Source organism: Condylostylus longicornis, unplaced genomic scaffold (genome assembly GCF_029603195.1).
Source record: "Condylostylus longicornis isolate FDR11 unplaced genomic scaffold, ASM2960319v2 ptg000542l, whole genome shotgun sequence".
Lineage (NCBI taxonomy): Eukaryota > Metazoa > Arthropoda > Insecta > Diptera > Dolichopodidae > Condylostylus > Condylostylus longicornis.
In genome coordinates this window covers 14,382-32,751 of record NW_026578500.1, presented here as the reverse complement: position 1 = coordinate 32,751, position 18,370 = coordinate 14,382, and the positions used below count along the sequence as shown (strand labels likewise).

The following is an 18,370-nucleotide window of genomic DNA, read 5'->3' as shown; positions in this document are numbered from 1 at the left end:
AACGTGGTCTCCTTTAATAGAACTGATACCCCCAATTTTCTCATGACGTTCATGAGTTTGGGACACAACCCATTTACCTGTTCGTAAAGCTGATACAAAGTTTCCTCAGGAACTCGAATCGTCCCCGATTGTTTGCAAAACAACGTCCCAACGGCCCCTCTGAACAATCAGAAAGTAACGCGGGCTCACAACTCGTCGCGTCTCACTTGCAACTTACCATGACATCTGATTCGAATGCGTCGAGGTTGTCCACAGAGTTGAGTGCTACAGAAGATTCTTCCTGAAGACATTGGAAAGACCGTCGAAGATTTGCCTCTTTGAGGTATTGAAGGATGACGCGAATGACACTGAAAGGAGATGGATAGAATAACGAGAGGCGACAGCAGGGACATCCAGGGATGATAAAGATCCACGTACTCCGATGCTTCGACGTTCTTGGCGAAAGGGTCGTTCATCGGGTCCACCTCTGTTTTTCCAGCAGTCACATCCTGGTGGCGTTCCCCGTAATTTATTGTCTGTGGGGAGATTCAAGCGGCGGATGATCCGTTGAGTGCCAACTGTACTATCTTGTGAAGAATCAAGAATGAAGAAGTTGCAGATGCGCGTTAGTTTGGCTGCGGGTTTATTTTTTCTCTGTTTTAATCCGTTGGGTATCCCTTACGCTTCAGCAGAGATCGACGCAATTGCTCCATCTCAGATCAACCCAAGTGCATCATCTCAGATTGATTCGATCACTCCGAGCAACCCAAGTGCATCATCTCAAATTGATTCAATCACTCCATCTCAGATCAACCCAAGTGCATCATCTCAGATTGATTCAATCACTCCATCTCAGATCAACCCTGCATCTCAGATTGATTCAATTATTCCATCTCAGGTGGAGCCAATTCCTCCATCTCAAATCGTAGCCGCGAATCAGACTATCCCATCATCCAACGTCACTCTCTCTTCTAATGTTGGCCACGTATCCCTCAATGGAGGCGTCGTGTTTCCACAATCTCCCACTCTCTCCCCCGACGCACCAATCGATTTGAATTCTCCCCAAGTAGCTCTGCAGCAAAATGGTCTTGTCAACTCCAAATTTCAAAATCCAACTCAGTCCGATGGTTTTTTGGCTGTTCAGCCGGGCGGAAATAACCCAGCGCGTCGCATTCCATCAGATGATAACGCTCCAGTAGCTGCCGTTCCCTCGGATAGTGAAAATATTGTTTTAAAATCTCCCAATCCATTAGAGCACCAACATGAGTCTCAAGTTACAGAATTCTCGACGTTGCTGGCGGAAAGCTCGAAAAAAGAAGAAGACAACAAGGAAAGTAGCGTCGGAGTAAAGTTGCTGAATGCGAGCATTGGATGTTTGCTGGCTGGGATTTTAGTGTATGGCGCTCGTCGGGTTTTAGTGACGATGTACGAGCCCAGTGATTACAGAACTGAGTGGAGGAAGGCATACGCTAACAACCAAAGCGGTATCGTTCTCCCGACCGTTCTAGGCAAAACAAGGGATGTTGAGTATCAACCCCTGTGATGCTATTGGTCTGCTAACAGTGTAGTGGTTGTTTGCTAGACGCAATAGATCCAATTTTTCGCACTTAAAATCTCGCACTCGTTTTTACCTGGTCCTGGTGGGCAGCAGAAATGGTGAAACAGGCCGATTCTTCCTCCCAAGAAAGGAACTCAGCAGGGAAGAAGAATTTGTCAAAAAATGAAGGAAAGAAGAACGTCAAGGGAATTAAAACACTCAGCGCAGAACGATTACGTCAGCTAATTCCTCAAGTTACAAACAAAAATCGGAGAAGGGATTTTGCAAGTCGTCTTCGAACTCTCGTGAAACAAGAAAGAACAAAACGTCGTCGTTCCCGTCAAGCTGCTGAAAGTAGAGGAGAGGTAGTTGAAAAACAAACACCCCACACAATCGAAACGTTAAGAAGGGCGGATGAAACAATAGGTAAGCAGCGAATTTTTTACTTATTATTACTCAACGAATGGTTGGTTCTGTTTTCATCAGTTGAAGCGGAAGACCAAGAAATTCTAGAAGCAGATGAAACTGATGAATTTAGCAAGTACTTTCAGGGAAAATCTACCCCCAAGATTTTGCTGACGACGTGTAAGAAGCCATCAAGATGTTTATTAGAGTTTGTAAAGGAATTGCAAATAATCATTCCTAATGTCTTCTACTATAAGGTGGGCTGATGCGATCATTTGCTGCTGTCACTTTCTTGATGTTTCAGCGAGGAGACTATCGTATCAAATCGATTGTCAAATATGGAATTAACAAGGAATTCACTGATATAATCGTTTTAGCAGAACATCTAAAGAGACCCTCTGGGATGTACATCTCGCATCTCCCTGAGGGTCCAACCTCATTTTTCAAACTGACGAATGTCAAGTTGGCTCAAGAGATGAAGGGATCTGCTGCAGTGACAACGCATCAGCCAGAAGTGATTCTAAATGGATTCACAACAAGATTGGGAAGAAGAGCTGCAAGACAGTTGGCTGTGTTATTCCCGCAGGTAGGTGAACAGACTCGACGCTGCCTTCATCTGGTTTCTTCTTCAGCGCCCTGAGTTTCACGGTCGCCGTGCCATCTGCTTCCATAACCAACGTGATTTCATTTTCTTCCGACATCATCGTTACATTTTTAGCGAAGGTGGACGCAAGTGTAGATTGCAGGAAATCGGGCCACGAATGACGTTAAAGTTGAGATCAATGCAGCATGGAACGTTTGATCCATCTGGCGGCTTGTTTGAATTTGAATGGAAGCCTGATATGCAGGTTGATAGAAAGAAAATGTTTGTTTAGTCATCTCTTCCAGTTTTTTCGTCCCGAATGTTTTCGCTCCGATAATTCTCACCATTTCATGAACCATTGCACGGATTCAAACCCACACCAATTTGTAGCCAAGCCTTCTATCCAACTATTCGCCCACCACCCGATAGCATCACTTATCAAACTTGTTTCTGCTGGATGTTGCAGAATCCTCAATAGTTGGTGCATCAAAGCGTTGCAGAATTGTTACACTCTATAGATGCAAATGATATCCTATCCTGGGACAGATAGGTCAGCTTTGAAGAATAATAGAAAGCAAGCGTGGAAGATGAAACGACGAAAGCCGAGCAAAGATTTGAAAGAATTGGAACACACAGACGAGGAACAAACAAAACATATTAGACAACCCGTTAAGAAGCGAAAGACCGAAAATCTACAATATGAAGCCGCACTTTCTGTTTCATTACAAGATTCTATTCAAGCTGGGACAAAAGTTCTCCTCCACCCCCGTCCGGATATTTTTCATGAGTCGAAAGAGAGAGTGGATGAAACGCAAGAGTTTGTTCTTATCGCTCGATTTATTTCAGCAATTTCCTTCAATGATGACATTCTTCAGATGAGCAATTGGTGTTGGAACGATTTCACCCAATGTATCAACTTGACAGGCTCACGAGTTGAAACTGCGCCGCCCTCATCTGTTACCACAATAGAAGAAGATCTCCGCCAAGTGTGCCCCAACAAATCAGAGTGCGATGTGACTACCACACGTCACAACTCAGCCGTCGATTGCCCCTTGGAGTCAACGATGACAGCCTTCTGTTTTTCCTTTCTACAACGGTTGCTTCAATTGTGCAATAGACGGCTACCAATTCAAGACCAAGAGGGAGTCGCTTCGGCACATCATGCCTTGGAACGTGCAATTGGACGAATGTTGAAAGGATGTTCTACTGAACGAATGTGCTTGTTCTGGGAGACAAATGGGAGGAACCCGTTGCTCTCAGATAACGAGGATCAAATACAGCATTGGAATCAGTTATCAGCATCGCAGGTGAAAATAGAAAGCGGTCTTCATGCTACAATGTTTTCTTTATTTTTCTAGCGAAGTCGCGTGATTAAATTCTTGATCGGCAAGGCAATTGAAACATCAAAGAGTGTTATGAATGTAGGCAAATATCAGATCAGTGATTGAATGAACTATTCGGGTTCTTCAGGCTATTGATGAACACGATTCTGAAACATTGATTGGAAGATTAAAGAATGAATCGTACTGGTAGGCCCTGTGCTTAAATATTTTGTTATAGCACTAGGTGTGATGTGCACTTCCTTAAGAAGATCATGTTGATCTTGAAGATATTTCCATCTGAGATCTATGATCTCGATGGTTGAACTTCTTATGTGTTTTCAGGTATTTTCCCAATAAGCACAGCCCGAAAGACATTCGTCTTTATGCGGTCAGTGAGAATGCGCAATTTCTATATTGTAGTCGGCTTTCCAGGAAAACGACAAAAATCAATTCGAACTGCTTGCTTCCACATTTCCGGCTCTTGTTCAAATCACGGAAGAGCTTGAAGAGGTAGGAGATCTCTTAAAGCTCTCATTAATGAATTTGATCATTGATTGATTAGCAACCCAAATAAGATTCTGAGTACACAGATTGCAGTAGCAATTGTTGCCTGTCTTCTATAGACATTCCCAGACAATGAAATGACGAAGGCTCTGAGGGAACGCGTCTCTGCGATTATCCAGAGTGAGAAGGAATTGGTGCGACGGGAGAGACAAATGAAGGCTGTGTTCGCCTTACAACAAGCCGCGCAGGCCTTTACTGGAGAGCGTAAGTCTTCTTGGGTTTTTGCGCGTGTGACATCTCAGCACTGCAGTTGCTTTTCGCACAAGACGACAGAACAGACAGTCGCGCGACGTCCAATTGAAAGAGATCGTTCCGCATGATCGCTCGACGAGGGCTCTGACAAGAGCACATGCGAAAGACGAGCGGACGCAACAAGAAGAGAAACTGAGAAACCTTCCGTTAGCGAGACAGTCAGGGGGAGAACAGTTGGGACATGAAGGCGAGGAGGTTCAAGAAAGACGGAGTTCTAGCAGTGAAGAAGCAGTAGAGGAAACAGAGCAGGAGATGGGGGCGTTCGAACGACACTCTTCGCCCTGATGCTGCTGAGGATGTTGAGGATGTGAGAAGCAAGGAAGAAGAATGGCACGATGAGGAATTGAACGCCCCGGATCAAAGCCATAGCAATCAATGTCACAACAACAACGACGGAGGGCTTGACGAGGATCAGCAGGTCACTGGAACCTGTGTGAGCGAGAGATCATCGTGACGAGAAGATATTCACAAGGAGATTCCGATGTCACACTCCATTGCAACAGAATCCTGGTCAATCTGTTTCCCAATCATGTTGACAAATCAAAATGCACTGAGTTTGTTTCTGCATACGATGCTCAACACGAGATCACTTATACAATAAGGCTGGAAACTTATTCAAAGGTACGCGCCATGATCCCGTAAAGAAGAGTTATTACGTGAGAAAGATTTCTAGAGGAACGTTTTGTTGATACGAATTCATCTTGGTAAGGACTCTCAAACTACGAGAGAAGGAGACTGGCGATTACTTCGTTTGTGGCCTGTTTGTTCTTCATAGGCTTCTCAGTAAGACTCGGGTACAAACAAGACCAACTACAAGTGAGTTCAAACATTTTAGTGTTGTTAACAGTCCTCGAGTATCGAGAACAAACGAGTTGCAGACTCGTGTTTGGTCACCGCCTATTTCTTGCAACAGATGGCCCAACATCTGTGTTCTTACTTGTAGGCCGGTGGTAACCTCACTCGTTCTTGAGGAAGAACGGCAGTGACTTGGGACTGACTCCCCGCTCAAATGAAAGACTTTGTCAGCTCACTCGTAGTCCTTGTTTGAGGATGGAGGAAGCAAAGCAGCTTGTTAAAGGATTCTGGATCGCTTTTTTTTTATGATTTTTACAAACCTGTGCCCAATGACAACATCGGACACTCGGATAGGCGAAGAGGAGGGAGAGTAGAAAACAGATCAGCGTTCATCGACCTCTTTTGGAGGAGAGCAGAAACCAAGTGGAGACTTTGGAGAAAATGGGAAATGAGGGGGAATAAACATTGGAGCATGGGGTGACGCCCCAATTTGAATGGGTGGAGGCGGAGGCGACATGAATGGATGGAGAGCGTCATGGGGTGGAAATAGGGCGGGAAAGGCTCTCATGGGAAGTGGAGGACAGCCCATTGTATGATGGGCTCGACGATGACGATTAGAGTTTGATGCTGCAACAGCGGCAAGTCTTGGACCATGATTTTGATTCCATGCAAGAAAGGCATTCGATTCGCCTGAGAGGAAAAGCAAATAAACTGAACGATATAACGCCTAGAGAAGGGTCATAAAAAAATAAATACCGATTGCCATCATTCGGTAGACGAATTCAAACATGATCGAAATTTGCTCGAAATGGGGGTCTGTTGCGTCCACCTAAAACCGAATATTGATCAATTCCACACCAAGCAACTCACATGAGGATAAAGACTTTCTAAAATAATTGGCTCCCCTTCACGCCGCGACTCTAAAGTGATTTTATTTCTTAATTCATTATCTTCGAATTTCAAAAACTCTAAATCCTCAGCGGCAATCGCTTTTCCGCTATTCTGTATCTTCTCTTGGCTAGACAAGTTGGATTCAGCTCCAGTAGAGGGTTCGGCTCCACTTGATGGTTGCTTCGTGAGGTCCTTTTGCGAAAGTACGGAAGGCGTTTCACTTGAAGTTTCCGCTTCATTGCTGCTCACTAACTGCAATTCGTGATGCCCTTCACTACGCGACTGCTGAGCTTTTCTTCGTGCTGAGGCGTTTGCAGCTACAGTCTCAATAGAGGGAAACAACGTGCCATGATCGAGGCCAAGAGCCGTAGGGGACACAACAATAGTCTCGCATTGTCGAGGTGTCGAACAAATGGACACTCCAGCGTTTTGGGGATCCGCGCGTCTGTTTTCATCGGATCGTTGCTTAGTTTGCTGGAACTCCCTGGTGTCTCTCGACCTCGGGGAGTGTCCCAAAGTCGGGCGCTTCTGTTGACATCGTTTCTGTTCAGCGGCTGTGATCATCTGATTGATTCGGTTGCACGGGGGATCGATGGGAAACAGAGACCGCCAGTTTGGTTTTCTTCGCCCTTGTTTGCTGTCAGCTGATGAATCCTCTTTCCGGTCTCCATCGTCTTGAGCTGTTTTCATTGCAGAGCTGTGCATGGAGGACTTCTCAGAAGGAGAGCATATTGTTGACTCTTCTTGCAAATGCGGGGACGAAACATCATTGAACTCATTGCTAGAACCTGCTGACGATAACAGATGTCCCCTCAAAGGAAGCCTAATTTCTTGTGGCTGGACATAAAGCGGTTCATTCAAGGAATCGACGATTGGTGAGTTGTTAAGAGAAGATGAATTGGATCTCTCCCTGGAATTTGGGAAAAGAACGTGAGAAGATGATGGAGAAGAATTTTGCCCGCTTGGAGGCGTGTAAGAGGGAGAGCAAATAAATTCTGCCGGAGGAGGAAGTGCGTTAGAGAAGTTCCCGAAATTGGGGGAATGCGAAGGAAGCGTCAATGGTGTTTGAGGACAACGTAAGGTGTAGTCTTGCGGATATGGTTGGCAATGAATGTCCGCCATGACTGCTGGAGGGCCTGGTAGAAAATCGCTTATTGGGTGTGGGGACACGTCTTGACATGAGGGACTGTAACGCTCGACTGAATGATCCATAGAAAAGCGTGCAGAACGGGATCCAGAAGTGTCTTGTGATGATTGACAAGGAGGTGGAGGAGGCGATGAGGCTAGAGCGAGACTGGGAGCGACCGATGAGGGAACAAACGCTTCAAATAGATCGTTATACCCTTTCGTCAAAGAATTAAAGATTTCACGGCTGGTGTACTGAGAGAGAACGTGAGGGTGGGAAGCAATGAAAGAACTGGCGAACCTGATCCCTTTTGAATCCTCGGCAGCAAAGATAAAAAGAAGGATCGACGCAGTGAACATACTCAGATTTAAAGGGTCGAACAGAATCGAATAAGTCGAAACATAACTAAATGGACAGAGAGGGTCATTTTATCTTGTAAATAAAAGTAATAGATAGAAATGATAATCGGGTTCGAATTCCACGCTGGGATAGAAGCAAATGCAACAATATAAAGCGTGACTCACTATAATCAAACGAAATGCATTGTTAGATAAAGACATGTGCGCGGAGAAGCGAAACAGGAACATTCCGCGATCAACAAGAGCTTCAAGTGCTAAGCGAAACTGATTAATCTGGAGGGAGAAAAACCAGAGAAAGTATGAACGAAACGTTGGTTGGTAAATAAGACGCACGAGCAATGCAAGCTTAGCGACGCTTGGATCAGCAAAGCGGGTTGCCCTGTAAGGGGCTTGCTGAAACTCCTTGCCGGGGAGATACTGCGCGTCCGCTATGACGATATCCACGTGCGAAACGCCAGAGGGAAGCGGGGCGGAGGGAGGGGAAAGCAGACTGCGAAGCAGGAGAGGTTTGGAGTGTCAATGGAAAAGCTCACTCGAAGTAACAGAGGTGGAAAGGAGGCGGTGGATGGATGCGGTTGGTATCGATCATGACCTCAAATCCTCCCAACTTGCTAGGCAGTGTGACACCGAACCCTTGTAAGCACCGGGACCTCCCTCCTGCCCCATCCAGAAGAAATTGACTGAACCCTCCAGGGGCGCAAGCGACATCAAGAAATCGGAATCCAGAAGCATTTAATCCAAGATCCATTTTATCTGAATTAGATTTGAATTGACTAGCAACTACATGAACAGCCCACCAAATAACTCTTCCATCAAATTGTAGCATGTTTTAAAATGAATAGATGTTGCCTCCGACATCTGATATGTTTCTGAACGCACCCTGAGAGAAGCAAATTCCCTGATAGCAATTTTAATAGAGCACACCTTCTACGATAGTCGCGTAAAACATTTTGGATAGAAGGATCGCTGGACGAATACGGATGAGCTCCATTAGTACTATTTTGGTTTAAACGATTACTACGGTTTCTATTATTCTGTCGGCCTTTATTGATGTTTTTATCTTGCGACTCTTCTTGATTGTTGATCCCGGCGACATGATCGATTCCACTGGTTCGTTGATCCCCCATTGGATTCTCCCGTCTTCCCTCCCGATGGTTTCGTACGTTTATGACTCTACGGGATAGTCGAAGGTTCTGGTCCGATTTTCCATGATTTGGTGGATTCTTCTTGCTGGAGCGACCAACGAGAGCGGATTTGACTGGCTGTGTCGTGGGGTGCCTTTCAAGTCGATGACCTGGCTGTTGCATAATTGGATGTCCCCCCCTTCGCACGTTACAAGTCTCGTTGATTTTGAATCGTCATGTTCGCCAATCTGGCGTTCCTGTTAGTCGCGTCCTGGATCTGACTTCTCATAATCTACAAACAGTGGGCGCGCATCAGCACTCATCAATGTTTGCTTGGATGAAAAAGTTGAGAACTATCTATAAACGATAAAATGTACGGGAGTTTGGAAGGGATACACAAACGCTTTGTGACTACGACCGTTTTTCTGTATGTTTTGTCGTTACGCGAGGGGACTGCAGCAGGTTCCGCTCTGCTCGATGGGGCATAGAACTTTGTGATGTAGAAGAAAACACCCTGAAAACAAAACAAGAAACCAGCGAATGGAACAATATCTTTTCCGCCATCGTACGGTGTCCAGATGAAAAGATAAATAGCAAGATAAATAGCAAGATAAATAGCAAGATAAATAGCAAGATAAATACAAAGATAAATAGACTTACGAAGACGACAACCGTGATAACGATATTGATACAAAAGTTTCTGAAGTATCTCTGACTGGAAACAGACACGCCGCCATGAAGGGCGCTTTCATCTTCAACTGGAGAGAACCATTTTGATCAAAAATCTTTTAGTATTGAGCAACTCACTTGGAACTTCCACACCACTTCCTTGGCGTAATTTCGATGCATCACGTTCGCTAAGTATAGTGTTCAGAACGAAACCAATTCTTGCCCCAGCAGTAAGGATCTGACGTTTCGTCACCTCCAATGCTTCAAATTCATATGTCGACCCGATTTCAAACCCATTTGGAATGATAGCGCCACTACGGGACTCCTTATAGACGCTATTACACACAAGATGCAATGACTCTGTCGCCCATTTCGCAAACAAAAGATGTCGTGTGGCGGATTCATGAGAATCCCACTCGCGACGCAATGCTGTCAGTCTGTCTCCAAGTGAATGAGAATGCGTCCAACCCCCATACCAGAAAGCGGGTCGCTCTTGAATTGACTTCTGAACCAGAGCTGAATCCCAATAGTTGAACATCGTTGTCTGTTTCTTCTCCCGTTGGGCATCAGTATAGATGAGGGTGATATTGTGGCCTCCGAAATCTTCAGCAAATCCAACATGCAGAGGCTGGTGAAGATCCCCCAAGAGATTCACTAGGAATTTAACGGCATCAGAGTCGGTCAATTGAAGACCGTCCGGATACTCCAACTTAACCAAATTTGGGCGGCCTGTGAGACGACCATAGAAGTGTTGTAGCGCGCGAGTTAAACATCGATTTTCTGGGCAGTTCAAATCTGTTGCCAAAGCCTCGACGCAATCCCATTTCGTTGTTTGATGTTGAAAATGAAATGAAGCAGTCTTGGGGTATTTGGCCTCCACGCGGTGAGCCCAACCAGCGACATCCACCACATCTTTGCCGCCCATTAACCGCTTAACTTGAGCTGTGGCTTTGCCCACCAGAGCTGACATTGCAGTCATTCCGATGGCTTGATGGCCTTCTAAGTCCCATGAGGCGGCGAGTTGCACTGAACACAGCTTTAAATTTAGTGGGCAAAGAAGCACAAGTAGCAAAAATGAGAAGTACTGAAGTAAGCCACTCCGCCGTTGATAGGCAGACGCCATCTTGTGACAAGGAGAGGGATATTGCGAGTTGCACGTTTATAAGCCCCCCGCAATTACGAAGGAAACGAGACCCCAAAAAAATATCACTTGGTTCGTTTTTAGGAGATACACAGAACCAGACCGACAAAATTCACAGGAGAAGGAATCAGGCACACTTCATCGTCTATAGCGTGGTTGCGGTATGGTTGCTTTATATTGCTGAAACATTGACTTCGCTTCGACCCGATGTTGTTTGTCTTGCATTTCTTTCAAGTTGTTTCCCTTGAAGTGATTGAATTGGGTTCGCACGATACATCGATTAGGAAGGACGCCAGCAAGGTGGTTCAGTGTTTTGGTGTTGTGCTGCAAATCAAAATTATTGTACGAGACGATATTGGGCACATGAATCAACACTTTTCCTGCAGGGGCCAGCGCTTGAAAGTCCCGGATCGGTCCTTTTCCTCCGCCTAGTTTTGTTTCTGGTATACGGCGACATATGGCTCGTGTTGGATAGAAATCAATGATATTCTGATGGTGTTTGCCGTATGACCTGTTTTAGGACAGTCTTAATCATTTCATAGTGCTTCGTTCTCAAAGCGCGCGGGCCAGCCGCCACTAGGGTTTTTCCGATTCGAACGTCTGGTTCCTTCTGGCCATAAACGAGAGGAAGTCTGACCTTCGAATAAATCTGTCTTGGGGTCTGATATCTGATCGGTGGCATTGGATCTAAAATATAACTGAGACTACACGCTTATTATAGGGCTCGATAGAATTGCATGCAGGACCTTTTGATGGAAGAACTTCCGTCAGCGTTCGCTCTAATCAAGAGAGCCGCTGAAAAGGCGAACAGCGTGCTGTGTGTGGGACTGGATCCAACCCCTTCATCGTTGGAGAAATTCTACAAGTTCCATCCTGAACTCGAACGGAGTGTCTCTATTGCAAAAGATGCTGAAATATATTGTCGATATCTTATCGATGAGACCAAAGATCTCATCTGCTGTTACAAACCCAACAGTGCGTTTTTCGAAGCCCTTGGACCAGAAGGATTTCAAGTAAAGAGTGTTTGGGACGGATCTACTGAAAAGCTTTTGACCTCTGATAAATCGAGAATGTAGAAATGGATGTTCATTCATTTTCTCTCCTACAGACGTTGAAGACTATTTGCGATTATATTCATTCGTTGAAAGTCCCAATTATTCTGGACGCTAAACGAGGTGATATCGGTTCGACGGCTCGCGCATATGCCAAGTCAGCGTATGAAGTGTTCAACGCGACTATCGTCACCGTAAATCCTTATCTGGGGCTGGACTCTCTTTTGCCTTTTGTTGAATCCTACCCCACGAAAGGGATTTTCGTGTTATGCCGGACGAGCAATCCAGGTATTTGTTGTAGTATGTCGTTAAGTTGAATCTGTACCGAGGATTTGTTATCTCGTCGCAGCAATGCTACACATCGCACTCACGACTATCACTACCGTTTCTTATTTCAGGATCAAAAGATTTGCAGGAATCTGAAATTGTCACAGGGGATCGACCGTGTCGTCTGTATGAACGCGTTGCTGAGTTGTGTTGCAATTCAGATCTTCTGGGTAGTTCCAGTGGTTTGGTCATCGGTGCAACACAACCCGAAGCTATGAAACAGATCCGACAGAAACATCAAAATGTTTGGTTCCTCGCTCCAGGAATTGGAGCACAGGAGGGCGATTTAGCATCATGCGTTACTGCAGGCTTAGCATCTGATGGATTCGGACTGATTATTCCGATCTCGAGAGCGATTGGAGAAGCATCGAACCCCAGAGAACGAGCCGACCTTTATCGTAGAGAGATCAATCAACGTCGTAACGAAGTACTTATGGCGCGAGATTGAACTTATATTTTCTATACTGTACCTGGTCGTTCACTGCCACTAAAGATGTTTCCGTGGCTCGAAACATTCTTGGTGTTCTCAACAGTAGAGAAAGTTTGGAGCCGTTACCTCGATGTTCGGCAGATTCGTCGGCTCAAGCAACGCCAATTCCCAAAAGAATTGGCAGATTGTGTTACCCCCGAGGAGTTCGAAAAATCTGTTGATTACTCGCTGGATAAATTACGGTTCACTGTCGTTCAAGAATCGTTTTCCTTCTTTGTGAATTTCTTGTTCTATGTCTTTTATGTGCTTCCCTATTTGTGGAATTTCACTCTTCAATTCAATCGTCGCATCCTTGGAACCTCCAATCAGTATCTTGACGTACGATTCACTGGTTCGAATGTCCACAATATTTTTAATCTTTGTAGGCCCTCGTATTTTCGGGAATACAAATTCCGATTGGACAAGCCCTTAGCGTCCCATTCAACCTTTATTACGATTTTGTCATTGAAGCCCGCCATGGATTCAATCGAAAGACTTTGAGTTTATTCATCGTTGATGACTTGAAGAAGATATTTTTAAACCGCAGTTATTGGAGCGCCGATTCTTTGCATCATTTTATGGGTGATTGAATTCGGTGGTCGCACATTCTATATTTGGGTAAACGAGTGATAGATGATTGTGTTGTATCAAACAAATGATCATTTTCAGCTTTGGGGTGTGTCAATGGTGATAACATTTGTCATGATGACAATCTATCCCAATTTGATTGCGCCGATGTTCAATAAATTTGAGCCTCTCAAAGATGAAGAGCTAAAGACCAAAATTGAAGACCTCGTGAGCCCTTGGTTAAAAACATTTCATCCTATTTATCATGTACTCATGTCTATCGGTTATATCACTCTCGTTGGCCTCTCTATCAAGGTGTGTGTTATTTCTCCAGGCAAAATCTATAGACTATCCATTAAAGAAGATTTATCAAGTCGACGAGTCCAAGCGTTCTAGCCATAGCAATGCCTATATGTATGGCTTTGGTAAAAATAAGCGCATTGTGCTGTACGACACCCTGTTGGAGTCATCACACGACAGCATTGTAGCTGTTGTCGGGCATGAATTGGGACATTGGAAGCTTAGCCATACTCTCAAAAATCTCGTCATCTCTTTCACACATATGTTCATCATGTTCTATCTTCTCGGATTTGTTCTGTACAACGACCACAAAATTTATGAAAGTTTCGGGTTTGCATCGACTGAAGGTGACAAACGTCCAATATTCATTGGCCTCCTTCTCTTCTCGAATATCTATGAACCTGTAAGATTCAAATCTTCAATTCTTCCAACAAATCGTCTCTCCAGGTCTCTTTCTTAATTTCAATGGGGATGACGTGTTTAAGTCGCGTATTCGAATTCCAGGTAGACTCACTCCGTCTTTGTATGACTTTGATGGAATTCCATCCTCTTGTGTCAGGCCGATCGGTTTTCTGCTGAACTCGGTATGAGTAAAGGACTTCAGGAAGGCCTCATCGAACTTCAGCGTAAAAATCTCTCATCCTTCACTGTCGATCCTGTGTAAGATAATCTGACGTCCTCTCTCTCTGTAATCCATCTCACTTCAGTTATGCGTGGTTTCATTACTCCCATCCTCATTTGATCGAGCGTCTGAAAGCCTTGCGGGAATTCGACGAAGCGTCAGAGAAGAAGGAACGATAGAGACGTTCTATAGCAAGGGAAATTCTATAGCTACAATATCGTTTTGTTTTGTATCAATTTGGACTGAGCACTGGTCGCTTCCAGAGGGACAGACCAAATATGATTGGAGCATTACTGAAGAGATTCTCCTCAAAAGGTGAAGGATTCAAGGAGTGGTACCAGCATAGTCGAAGGCGCCAGAGCAGATATTGGCTGGCGGTCGGACTGGGGCTTGGAGTAGTCGTTGGGAAACTGAATCGCTACATCCGACTGGCACGTTGTGAATTCGGAGATCATGTCCTCATCACCGAATATTCTATTGACAGGAAAGATGTTCAAGAGTTTGAGAGGCATTGGAATTTACACGCAAAACTGACACAAGGGTGTGAAGGGTACATTGGGACAAAGCTCTTCAAAGTGTTGAATAGAGATTGGCCACGTGAAGGTGAAAACAGTCAATCAGAAGATGTTCAAGAGGTGATGGTGAGTTTAAGAGCAATCAATGAGCAATAAGAGCGCCCCATTTTCTCAGGAGCCCTCCTCTTCCAGATCTTACGAGCTCAATCAAGGAGTTACTAACACTCCAATTGAAGTTGAGGAAGACAAGAGACTCCCGTTTCAATACTTGCAGGTAAGGACTTCCAAGAATTGCTGGAATTAGTTCAACTTGATCGTGAATCCACGATGACACTGTTTTTAGATTCGGTTGTGGAAACACCCTGACTTCGAGGCGAAATGGCGACAACATGAAAAAATTGCGAAGATCGTGTCAGAAATGCAAAGCTTGTGTCAATCTGTTCAAACGCAAGAGTACACCACGCTTTCAAATGATTCAATCCAGCGAACAATAGAATAGTTTTTCTCTGTTCCGCGTCTCACGACCTGACAACACAACTCGCTCTCCTCTTTTTTTTCTGTCGTCTGACCCAGGATCGCCCAGTACCCTCTCCACAACCTTCTACTTGCTCTCGAAATTCATTTTACTAGAATATAATGACTCAACTTACCTGGGACCACTCTGGAGCAACCGATTCCGTTGAACTGAACCCCGCTCAGGCTTATGGTGATCATTCCATTGGCCTCGCTCCTCTTTTCCAGCCAAATGCAATAGCAGTAATCGGAGCCACAGATCGCGATGGAGCCGTCGGGAAGACGATCGTTCAAAACCTCATCGACAGCCGAAAGAGTCGCAGTTACGCCATCTACCCCGTCAATCCAACCCGAAAGACGATTTGCGGCCTTCCCGCATTCCCCGATGTCTCAGCGTGTCCCACAGCTGTTGACTTGGCAGTCATTGTCACTCCATCAAAGACGGTTAAGGGTGTGGTTGAATCTTGTGGTAAAGCCAAAGTTCCAGCAGTGATTGTTATTTCTGCTGGGTTTAAAGAATTGGGCGAGGAAGGGCTACAACTCGAGAATGATGTCATCGCTGTCGCTCGTCAGTATAACATTCGCCTCGTCGGACCAAACTGTCTCGGAATCATGGCACCTCATTGGGGGGTGAACGCGACATTTGCTGCAACAGATGCCCTTCCCGGAAGCATTGCTTTCATGTCCCAATCAGGTGCAATGTGCACTGCTGTGCTTGATTGGTCACTGAAGGAGCGTGTTGGGTTTTCTGCGTTCGTGTCTATCGGCTCAATGGCGGATATAAACTGGGGCGATTTAATCGACTATCTAGGAAATGACCCCCAGACTGAAACCATCCTGATCTATATGGAGACAATTGGCGACGCTCAGCATTTTTTGAGCGCTGCAAAGACCGTCGCTTTGCATAAACCAATCATAGTCATCAAAGCGGGCCAAACTGAGGCTGCTGCTCAAGCTGCTGCTTCACACACAGGATCTCTTGCAGGATCACATGACGCCTTCCTTGCAGCAATGAAAAGAGCCGGAGTGGTCGTTGTCGATAGAATTGGAGAACTCTTCGATTGCGCTTTAGTTCTTTCAAAACAGCCGCGACCTCGAGGAGAGAATCTGCTCATTATCACAAACGCCGGAGGACCAGGTGTTCTGGCGACGGACGCAACTGCTCTTTCCGGCGCCACAGTTTGTCCGCTCGAAAAGAAGACGATTGAGGCTCTCAATGGATTTTTGCCGGCCGCTTGGAGTCATTCCAATCCTGTGGATGTGTTGGGTGATGCCAGTGCTGAGCTGTATGCCCGAACTATGGAAGTTGCTCTCGCCGACAAGAATGCCGATGGAGTGTTAGTGATTCTCTCACCACAGTCCGTCACGGATTCAACTGGTACCGCGAAGAAGGTCATCGAAGCTTATCAACGAATGCGAACTGCTGGAACTTTGACGAAGCCGATTATGTGCTCGTGGATGGGAGGCACTGAAGTCAGCGAGGGTTTTAATCTCCTCAACGCCAACAGCATCCCGACGTTCCCATATCCAGATGCTGCAGCACGCACATTCTCAAAGATTTGGAGCCACACCAAGCAATTGAAGGCGATGTGCTCACCACCCACAATTAGCGTTGAGCCTTACTGTGCAACGACAAGAAAGGAGAAGGCGCTTGCGATAATGAAGGAAGCCAGAGATCAGGGACGCGATCTGTTAACAGAAGCAGAATCCAAGCAGGTGTTGAAGGCGTTTGGGATTCCAATCGCTGAAACCGTTGTTTGCTCAACTGTCGAGCAAGCAATCGAATGTGGAAAGGAAATGGGATTCCCTTGTGTTGTGAAGCTTAACAGGTACGCACTTTAATCTGAATGTCCGTTTCATGACAACAGCTGAACAGTGATTTCTTATCTCTTGGTCTGTCCATTTCAGCGGAACAATCACCCACAAATCTGATGTCGGTGGTGTTCGATTGAATATCAAGTCGACTGAGGAAATTCGTGAATCATGGAATATAATAAAAGCAAATGTTGACAAGATCGGACCTGATCATTTCCAAGGTGTTTCAGTGCAGCCCATGCTGAAGCTTGAAGACGGCATTGAATTGATTCTTGGATCGATTGTCGACAATCAGTTCGGTCCTCTGGTTCTTTTTGGAACTGGTGGCTGTATGGTAGAAATCTTCAAGGATAGTGCTCTTGGGGTCCCTCCTCTTAACTCCACTCACGCGCAAATCCAGATCGAACAGACGAACATTTACAAGGCGTTGAAAGGTGGTCATGGTCAGCGTTTTCCTGGGGTTGATGTCGAAGCGTTGAATAAGGCTCTTTGCAAGTTTTCTCAAATGGTCTGCGATCTATCAGAGTTGATGGCTGAGTGTGACATCAATCCTCTCTTGGCTCTTCCCAATCGCCTGGTTGCTCTCGATGCCCGAGTTGTTCTTCGGAAACCAGATCAACCAGTTCCCTCCTTGGCCATTCGTCCCTACCCGCAGGAATACATTTTCAACAAGTCGGTTGCAGGTAAAAACGTCACTATTCGCCCAACTTTCGCTAGCGACGCTGGTGCCATCGTTGACTTCCACAAGAAGCTCTCGAGTGAAACAGTGGCACATCGCTATCTCCGCGAAGTTTGCCTTGAAGAAAGAATTTCCCAACAGAACATCGTGTCGCTGTCCGATTCTGACTACGCTCGTCTTATCGCACTAGCGGTTGTTGATGACGCTACGAGCGAGGTGCTCGCAATTGCGCGCATCGCCCGGTGGCCTTCATTGCTAACAACAGCCGAGTTAAAGGTACTTGTTCGTGACGACGTCCAGAAAGAAGGATTCGGTACTGCTTTGCTGCAATGCGTTTTTGAGGTTGCCAAGCAGGAAAAGATCAAACGGCTTCAATGTCTTGTCTTGAAAAGCAACACTGGTTTCCTGAAACTTGCAGGAGAGTTTGCAATGAAGCTAGAGCCACATCGCTCAAATCCAGAACTCCTTCAATGTCTATTCGATTTTTAATTCTATCGCCCGGTCTAGGACAGCTGGCTCCAACGAGGATGGCCCAGCCTTCAATGTATAATAATTTCGTTGTCTTAGGGGTTCTACTTTTTCGATGTTTTTTTTCTTTGTCCTGAAATTTCTTCATAATAGATGGTTTTTTTTCTCTGGAATTGCCCCATAATTTTCCTATTTTTCACTTTTGTTCGAACATGATGCTTAAGTAAAGAGGGAGCTGCAGACACTCAACTGATATTATATCCAGCGCGAGTATTGTCAACTTCCGCTGCAAAAAG

General features: G+C 45.4%; 3 protein-coding genes across 3 annotated transcripts; 2 read left to right on the top strand and 1 right to left on the bottom strand.

The window, feature by feature from the left end:
- The first annotated feature begins 1,632 nt into the window (after nt 1-1,632).
- On the top strand, nt 1,633-2,796 carry LOC129617509 (brix domain-containing protein F44G4.1-like). Its single transcript, XM_055532688.1, has 4 exons — nt 1,633-1,942; nt 2,003-2,178; nt 2,226-2,507; nt 2,554-2,796. Exons 1-4 carry the CDS (start codon nt 1,633-1,635, stop codon nt 2,794-2,796), a joined length of 1,011 nt encoding a protein of 336 aa, XP_055388663.1.
- A 6,895-nt stretch (nt 2,797-9,691) lies between these two features.
- LOC129617508 (uncharacterized) lies at nt 9,692-10,585 on the bottom strand. The gene has a single exon (XM_055532686.1). It carries the CDS (start codon nt 10,583-10,585, stop codon nt 9,692-9,694), a length of 894 nt encoding a protein of 297 aa, XP_055388661.1.
- A 4,650-nt stretch (nt 10,586-15,235) lies between these two features.
- On the top strand, nt 15,236-18,095 carry LOC129617507 (peptidyl-lysine N-acetyltransferase PatZ-like). The gene is made up of 2 exons (XM_055532685.1): nt 15,236-16,941; nt 17,021-18,095. Exons 1-2 carry the CDS (start codon nt 15,236-15,238, stop codon nt 18,093-18,095), a joined length of 2,781 nt encoding a protein of 926 aa, XP_055388660.1.
- The last annotated feature ends 275 nt before the right edge of the window (nt 18,096-18,370 follow it).

Coding starts and splice junctions, on each gene's coding strand:
- LOC129617507 (XM_055532685.1), top strand. CDS start 15,236: ATGACTCAACTTACCTGGGACCACTCTGGAGCAACCGATTCCGTTGAA. Junction 16,942..17,020: donor TGTGTTGTGAAGCTTAACAG/GTACGCACTTTA, acceptor TGTCCATTTCAG/CGGAACAATCACCCACAAAT.
- LOC129617509 (XM_055532688.1), top strand. CDS start 1,633: ATGGTGAAACAGGCCGATTCTTCCTCCCAAGAAAGGAACTCAGCAGGG. Junction 1,943..2,002: donor AAGGGCGGATGAAACAATAG/GTAAGCAGCGAA, acceptor TGTTTTCATCAG/TTGAAGCGGAAGACCAAGAA. Junction 2,508..2,553: donor TGGCTGTGTTATTCCCGCAG/GTAGGTGAACAG, acceptor TTTCTTCTTCAG/CGCCCTGAGTTTCACGGTCG.
- LOC129617508 (XM_055532686.1), bottom strand. CDS start 10,585: ATGACTGCAATGTCAGCTCTGGTGGGCAAAGCCACAGCTCAAGTTAAG.